We start from the raw sequence: 8,507 nt of genomic DNA, 5'->3' as shown, positions 1-8,507 counted from the left end.
TAAAGTATGAGACGCATGTAACAATAATATAAAATTACCAAATCTATTGTACGAAAACAGTTTACGAATGAGATTATTTAGCTAGTTGTTTATATTTTAGCTATATGATCATAAACATTATAAATAGTCCAATTACTTTCGTAACAAGTGGCAATGAAGTTACATTTCATTCTTTCTGCATTCAACTAATTTACTTTTTTATTACATTGAATTTGTAATTGTTTTCATAAAAACATTTATTGTCATTGAAGAATTATGTTATATATATAGATACATGCATACATACATAAGTATTGAATAATATCACTATTTCAACTTTCTTGTACGTCATTTAATATGACTTATTTATCAGTCCAAGAATTTACCAATACAAGAGATTTTAATAGTCCAAAGAATTAAAAGAAGTTGTTTTATTCAAGTTTTGATAAATTTTTAAACATATAATTATTTCATTAACTCAAATTCCAAATTATACCGTAAATACAATTTGCAATAAGCTTTGCCTAAAACAAAAGTTTAAAATATATGTTTTACTAACAACAATTCATAAAAATTACAAATATGAAAGAAAAAAATCTAAAACTGAAAAGCTTAGAAACTTACCAATAATAAACATAGTACTTAAATAATACAAAATTTTAAATAGAAGCATAGAACTATAACATTTTGAAAGTTTTAGTTTTAATGATTCAAAGTCATTAAAAAAAAAAAAAACACAAGTAAAAAAGGAAACCAAAATGAAAACTTAGTAATTAGCCATTAAGAACAATAAAAAGTAATACGCATTACTTGGATCATTCAAAATTTCTACAGAGCGATAGCAATATAGCGGCTTCAAAGTTCAAGGCTTCAGGCTAGTAAGTTATAGGCTTACAGTTACAGGACAGCCGAAAGGCCAACAAACAGTGGTCAGTCTATAACATAGACTAAACTTAAGGTTATATTTACAATTTCAGAAAGTGTAGGTACTCCAAAATTGACGGTGCATCATGTGAGGATAGCTAAAAAACAAATATTGCAAACTTATTAAATTTTGTCCAATTTCTTATAGTATTATTAAACAAACTAACTCCTGAGTACAAAAAGATAACCTCAATTCCTTACTCTCACACACTGAAACCCATAATACTCGCTTTCGTAATTCGACACGTGTTAGTTAACAGGATCTATGGCGCGTTTTCGGCGAGTAAATTATTTTTCTTCAGTAATTGCGAGTAAGGCACTTCTGGTAAACACTTTCGCTCTATATTACTAAAAATAGGACGATTATTCTGTGAAATGATTTTCATTTTATTTTTCAAGACAGCCCCTTGATCAGGCAAAAAATAATTTTCGATCCCTCTTCGCTTTCCCTCTCTTTTCCATCTTTGGAGGGAAAAAAAACATCACAAACGAAAGAGGAAAAAAAAATGAAGAAAAAATTCTTCTTGCGGCTGGTAACAAGTCTAGGGTTTTAATTACTCGCACTTCACTTCTTTTAATCTCTTCAATCTTTCAACTTTCTTACTCCTGTTTTGCGTAATCGCAGGAACAGTTGCAGTGACTTCAGCTTTTGATTTCCCCATTTTTCTATTTTCTCCTAGTAAGATTTTTCTTACTAAATTTGCTCTAAGCGCTATTTTTCAGTTGTGTTGGGTCAGCTATCTCTCGGGGTTTCATATTTTACGAATGCATGTTTGATTTAATTAGTATTAAATGCTGAAAATTTCGAGCTGGAGTGGCGATTTTTTGTTCGAGAGTAGTGAATTTCTTGTCGTTTTGGCCTTTCGTATATTGTCACTTGTATTGAACTGGTCGGGTCTCCCCTCTAGGGTTTGAGCTTTAGCTTTTGGTTGAAAGGGAAAAACAAAGGGAAAAAAATATTGTGTTGTTTGTCTGCTGATTGTTTCTAAGCGGTTTCAGTAATGATCTTGTTGAAGTTGATTTTAATAATTTTCGAAATATTAATCATTTTTTAGCCCCTTTCTGCTGGTTTTGATGCTTATTGGAAATTCTGAATGAGCTGTTATAGTGATTGGTTTATACCCTCTACTTTTATTTTATTTTTCATTTGTTTTTAACAGCTGAGTGAATCCTTTTCTACTAATTGTATCTGTATATGGCCAATTATTATCTCTCACTGTGCAGAATGTTTGCTTTGAGTTGATGGTGTAACGGAGATATTTATTTTATGTTTGCACTAGAATTTGTTTTTCTTCTTTGGCTTTTGTATGTGTTCTGATACATGTTAAGTTGTTAACCTTGGTGGGATATTATATATTCCTCTTTACCATTAATTATGTGGCAGATACATTGTGCTACATAGTTGCTATCCTTATGCTATTTGGATACTTCTTGTATTCTTAGTGTTTGGACCTACAAAATGTCGAAAACTATTGATATGATACTTGGGCACTATTTTTCCAATTGAATATTTATTTTGAGGTGTTCTACTGAGTCAGATAGGAAGTGACAGCCTCTGAACATTGGGACATCCATTCTCTGGAAATGCAAACCAAGAAAAAAGTAAACGGAAGAAATGCTTCCCGAGAGCATGCCAGTCCTAGGGTTTCAAGAACTGTGAAGAAAGGATCCGAAAATGTTGAAGTTCCGAAAAAGAAAGTTACAGAGCTAATCACATCTTCTGTCAGAAAGCAGAAATCTGGTATACTTTCATCTTCGTCGTGCATATTTGTTCTATGTTTCTGGAAAGTTCCTGTTCCTGTTCCTGCATTTAATTATTTAATTTTTTTAAACTGGAAAAGTGCCATATATATTTTTTTTAAATATGAAACTCAAAAGTATATTAATTGAGAAAAATCAACATAGAGAGTGGACCAGTAGTCCTTTAAGCAAAGGAGATAAGCTTTTAGTGCTATGCAAAAGTATACCCAACCACCCTATACAATGCTATATCCCCTCTCAATTTAGATGAATAAAAAGTGCCATAGTGTTATAACTTAGTACCTGTATGTTTAGATTTTCTGGTATGCACACTTATATATCCTATCCATTCTATCCTTTATCATGGTTTACTTAGACCTTTGCAGCTTATTTCCAGTAGATGGTTTCATTTTACTGGGTGAGTGAATTTAACTGTTTCATCTCACAACAAATTCCAGTTAGCGTTCTTTCAAACAAAAATGAGGAGTCTGTTGCTGCAATCAATTTAAATACTAGATATGGCTTGGGGAATGAACCGTCTGGTGCTTGCCTGGAATATGATTCATTTAAGAAAGCTTCCATGGATCATAAGGTAATTTTCTTGCTTGGCAGTTTTGCTATTGAAAGAGGGTGAATCAGTTATTAAATTTTTCTGGCGGCCAGTTAGTTGACACCTGGCATCTCTGTAGTTAAGGCAAGGATGTACAAAATACAGAAAGACAGTTACCCCACTCAAATATAGTGATCATCTTTGGTCATAGCATTCCCTATACAAACTTGAAGCTCCCAATTTTGTTCCTGTATAAGTATAAATGTCTTTGTGAGGATATTTCTCTTTCAGTTATCCTTGGGTACTTTGCTTGTAAGATTGACTTTAATTGGTCATTTTAATTGCTCTTTAATTTTATCAGAGGATGTCTACTGCAAGGATTGTAGGAACCGTCAAACATCAGTAAAGCAAAACTTCATTTGTTGGATCTATCTAGATTCTTTTATATGATTTGTTAAATTGTAATGCAGGATTGTGATGAGGAAACTGCTCCTGTGTTGCAGACAATATTTTCTCCCACTTTTCATGTATCTAAAGTAGCAGGCGGAGATATTGCCAGTGGAGGTAGGTGACATAATATTGTTATTTCTATAGGATCTAATGTCCTTGTTCTCTTCTTCCGGAGTGGAGACCAAAAATCTCACAAGGAAAGTGAGATGGAATACTCACTAGTTGATATGTGGGATGGTCATTTTACCCAAGAAATTTCTGAATACTACAGTGAAAGTACATTCACTTCAATAAATGCAACATGCCATGGTAGTGTGTAGAAGTAGATAAAAAATATGTGATCTAAAATTTGGAACTTTAGTGGTCGGATGCTTGCCTAGATTCTAACATTATGATTACGAATGCGCAGATGCGGAAGGAGCTAATCTTTCCTCTGAAGTTTCAGCTATATATCTTGCTATGAAGAACTCAAAGCTGGAGTGTGTTGATGAGTATGGTCAAGAGTCTATGACTGATGTTTGCATGGAGGATGATGACTATGAGGAATTTGATGACTTTGATCCTTATTTATTTATAAAAAACTTGCCAGAATTGTCATCAGTGGTCCCCACTTTTCGGCCTATGTTGCTACCTAAGCAGACACGGAGTTGCCCCCCTACTACTCTTGTTTTGGACTTGGACGGTAAGAAAATCTGCTTACATTTATTTGCTGTACTCTTTACATTCATGCGATTGGCTTCTGAACTATTTATTAAACAGGGATTTTCTCTCCATAATTTGTTATTTATGCCAGTAGATGAAGATAATGTATGATCAATGCTTTTCTGCTGCTCTTTAAGGCAATCAGTCATTTGGTTTCTGCTGGACCTTTAGGCTATCAAATAACGATTACACTTTAGATTCCTTGTGCCCTTTCCTGCTCTTTAAATCTTGATAGTAGTCTACACTTTTATACCTCTCCAAGATTATGTTAGAAAACAGCTCAATATCTGTTTCATCTATAGAAATGTCATGGCTGAGGGTCACTGGTTATTGGTATTTTAATAATGCTGTCTTATTCTGTTTGGCTAGTGTTGATATGCAATGTCGTGATTTTGATGTTTGGCTCTCCAGTAGCATGATATTTAGGCTTACTGAAAAAGTGAAGTTCAGCAATCTGTTTTCTCTATTTGAGTTATGATTTGTGTCTTTCTATTGGCATAGTTGAAGAGTGAGCCAAATATTTTCCTCATTTTCACCCATTTGATGAAAAATGTAAATTAACCTCGTTGTTTGAAGAAGTGCCTCATTTTATACTGCTAATGGTGAATAATTTGTCATTTTATGTATACCTTCAAGGAATTGATTAAGTTATTTTGATCTGGCAGAAACTCTGGTGCATTCCACTCTAGAGCCCTGTGATGATGCAGACTTCACATTCCCTGTAAATTTTAACCTCCAAAAGCATACAGTTTATGTTCGATGCCGTCCTTATCTCAAAGATTTCTTGGAGAGAGTTTCCAGTCTTTTTGAGATAATCATATTCACCGCCAGTCAAAGTATCTATGCAGAGCAGCTTCTAAATGTGCTCGATCCTAAGAGAAAATTATTTCGGCATCGTGTTTTCCGTGAATCATGTGTTTTTGTGGATGGCAATTACCTCAAAGATTTGTCAGTTCTTGGCCGTGATTTGTCACATGTTATCATAGTTGACAACTCCCCACAGGTAATGTTCTGAATTCCTCTTTTGGATTAATTGTATATGAATACTTATTCTGATGACGTCCAATTTCTTAAATAGGGTGCAATCAGAAAATGCTAAAATTTTTGGTCTTATAGACAGGCATTGTATCCCTGGAACTGAAGTTTAGTGTCTGTCTTTTAGTCCATTGTCCTTCTCTCTAAGAATTTTCATATGGTTGTAAATGCTTTGAATTGGCTAAATTCTTTCCAGTTGTCTGGGTGGGCATCGTAAGACGAATAAATTAATTGGATTTCATCCATGAACACTGAGGCTAAGATCGACACATTCTTAGGTTTTTGGCTTAATTTTGTGATCATTTGGTATCATCAATTGCTGATTCTTTTTCATAGTTTGTCATTACATATATGCCTGTGATTTTAAAAGTTAGCTACTGTTTTCATCTTATGAAGTGGTGTCAAGAAAATAGTGTCCTTGTACTCTATACGCACTTGTTAAACAAAGATTAGTTTTCTATGTAAATTGTCGAATGCTCATTTTCTTAATGAGGTCAATGGTTTTCTTAGGCATTCGGGTTCCAAGTGGACAATGGAATTCCAATTGAGAGCTGGTTTGATGATCGATCAGATCAAGAATTGCTTCGATTACTACCATTTTTGGAGAGCTTGGCTGGTGTTGAAGATGTTAGGCCCTTGATTGTTCAGAAATTTAATATTCGTGAGAAAATAGCTGCCGCCGTTTATCCTCCTTTAAATTCTAACAGAGGAGATCCATTTGAAAGGTGAGCCTGATGTGAACTAGTAAATAATGTGAACTGATTTGTTTTGTATGTGTTGACAATTACTGGAATGAATCTCTTTGCTGAGAAGTCTTCAAGACTCGGGGTTTAAAGTTAAAAGGTGTCAACTCAACTGGAAAGAGCAAAAATGGGCAATCATGTAATCATGTGTCAACTGCTGAAACGTTTTATGCAAAGATGGGTGCCAAAATGCTTTAGAGTAGATAATTTTTAGATGATTATGGGTTGGAAATAATTTTTCTTTTTTAATAATTGAAGAATGCGTGCGTTACTTTTTATGAGTTCCAAGGTGGTTTCAATTTTTCTTGAAGAACTTGCTACGGCAAGTTGAAAACTCCAAGAGATATGGTATTTGAAGTTTAATTTATATGATTTGATGATGTTAGCCAGTTTTGCAATAGTGGAGATAGATTATGTATGTAGATTGACTGATAATTTACTTGTAATTCCTTAGCTCTGGATGTATATTGTTTTGTTTAATAAAGGATTTTCCAAGTGCCTGAGTCTTAGCCTCTTGTTTAAGGTTTTAGTGATGTTACATGATCATGTAACATACATGATTAATCCACAGCCGTTGAATAAAAATCCAATGGTTGTGAAAATAACATGATTTATTATCTTATATTCGCACAACCACTGTATTTTCATCCAACGACTGTAGAAGAATCATGTATGTTACATTATCATATAATATAACAATCTCCCTTATTTAATTCTGCTCCTTTGAAAATGAGATGGGAGGCAGGCAAGTTTAGCATATCTTTAGCATCTATTATATTGTATATTGTATGTGAGTATCTGCATTTAATAAATGAATACATCGGTATGAGATTGAGAGTTGGTCTCGTTATGAATTTCGAGGGGTAAATGAAGCACAAATGGAGTAGCTGTTAAATAGCAATTAGTTGTTTTGTATTAATAGGAAAAGGATACCAATGGGCAAATGGTTATGTAGACTTAAGTTTTAAATGAAGGATAGTAGGATACTAATACTCTTTGATTATTATACCCTTTTGGTTTTATTAACTCAAAAAACTTGACTTCAATATTTTTTAATAAACAGAAATATAATATTAAAATAAATGTAAAAATATATATTTTAATATAATTTCATATATTAAAAAAATTTAATACTTTATAACTTTATATCACGTTAAACTAAATTTTATAATAAATAAAAACATAATATTAAAATAAATATAATAATTTTTAAAATTATAAATATTACAATTTGTATTTTGAAAATTATTTTATATATTAAAAATATTTAATATTATTAGTCTATCAAACAAATTAAACTATATAAAGGATTTTATAGTCAATTTGTTTTAATTGTTATCTATAAAGGGTATTAAAGTAAGAAAGAGTTTTGGTTTCCCTAATTGAAAATTTAAGAATTTAAGGGTGTACATGATCGTTCTCCCAAACTTTAGAGGTACAAGTGTCTTTTTTCCAATATTAGTCAACTATTCATATGCAGTTGTAGGTTTTAGCTCTTATAATTTGAGCAAATTATGAAATTTGTGTTTGTTTATTTGAGAATTACCAAAAAAATTCATGTTTCACAGCTATTGGATCTAATTTATTCAAAGGTAAGATAATATTTACGTTGATATCTTAAAATTCAAATAAATTTGATGTATGATAAATGAATTAGATAACAATTAAGTAGACTTTTAAGGAAAACAGATAAATGAACAGACCTTTTTGATAAATGTCAAAGAACTTTTTTTTAAGTAATTTATAAAAATAAAGAAATCAATTAGATAATAAACTCAAATGGTAGGAATTAAAGAAGTATCTTATCATTGTGTTCTCTAATTTGTAAACCCAAAGGAAGAATAGGGAATATGTGTGAACCCAATGCAAGAATTGGAATAGAGCCGAGAAGTTTTGCACGGTGAGTTATCGAACTTCAGAACTGCTACTAAATGATAAATTTATCAGCAATTGCTTGTAACCCGATAAAATTCAAAGTCTCCAAAGGCAACGAATTACCTGCGAACAAATCATGCTGTTTAGAGTGGGGCGCAGAATCCGATAGGTTCAGTTACCTCAGCTTTCCTCCAGTGAAGTACTGTACATTTCAGGGGTATATTATATAACGATCGATGAGACGCCACGTCAGCCATTGATGACCAAAATGCACAGACATTTTTTTATTAAGTGACAATATCCACCGGCCTTTACTTTCTCATCACGCAACACGCTTTTTTTCAGCCAACCATGGTTAATTTTCATAACGGCCTATAAATAACCCCACAAATGCGCGCCACTCTCATTTTTCACTCCAATTCAAAATTTCAAATCAAGCGTTCTCAGCTTCCTCTCCAAGTTACATTTTCTCTTTTCTCAGTGTTTCAAATCTCTCAAAATACTGCAGA

The 8,507-nt window shown here is 32.6% G+C and overlaps 1 protein-coding gene across 2 annotated transcripts; it reads left to right on the top strand.

Annotated features, from left to right (window-relative positions):
- Positions 1-1,245: 1,245 nt before the first annotated feature.
- Positions 1,246-6,626, top strand: LOC18043230 (CTD small phosphatase-like protein 2). Of its 2 annotated transcripts, none has more exons than XM_024186069.1 (8): positions 1,246-1,436; positions 1,529-1,582; positions 2,442-2,644; positions 3,102-3,235; positions 3,697-3,757; positions 4,053-4,325; positions 5,011-5,348; positions 5,891-6,626. In XM_024186069.1, exons 3-8 carry the CDS (start codon positions 2,488-2,490, stop codon positions 6,107-6,109), a joined length of 1,182 nt encoding a protein of 393 aa, XP_024041837.1. In that variant the 5' UTR covers positions 1,246-1,436; positions 1,529-1,582; positions 2,442-2,487; the 3' UTR covers positions 6,110-6,626. The 2 variants fall into 2 exon arrangements, with proteins under 2 accessions (XP_024041837.1, XP_006438034.1); XM_006437971.2 differs by having other exon boundaries at positions 3,664-3,757.
- Positions 6,627-8,507: the final 1,881 nt, after the last annotated feature.

This window comes from Citrus clementina, unplaced genomic scaffold (genome assembly GCF_000493195.1).
Source record: "Citrus clementina cultivar Clemenules unplaced genomic scaffold, Citrus_clementina_v1.0 scaffold_4, whole genome shotgun sequence".
NCBI classification, from domain to species: domain Eukaryota; kingdom Viridiplantae; phylum Streptophyta; class Magnoliopsida; order Sapindales; family Rutaceae; genus Citrus; species Citrus x clementina.
This window is presented reverse-complemented; position numbering and strand designations above follow the sequence as displayed.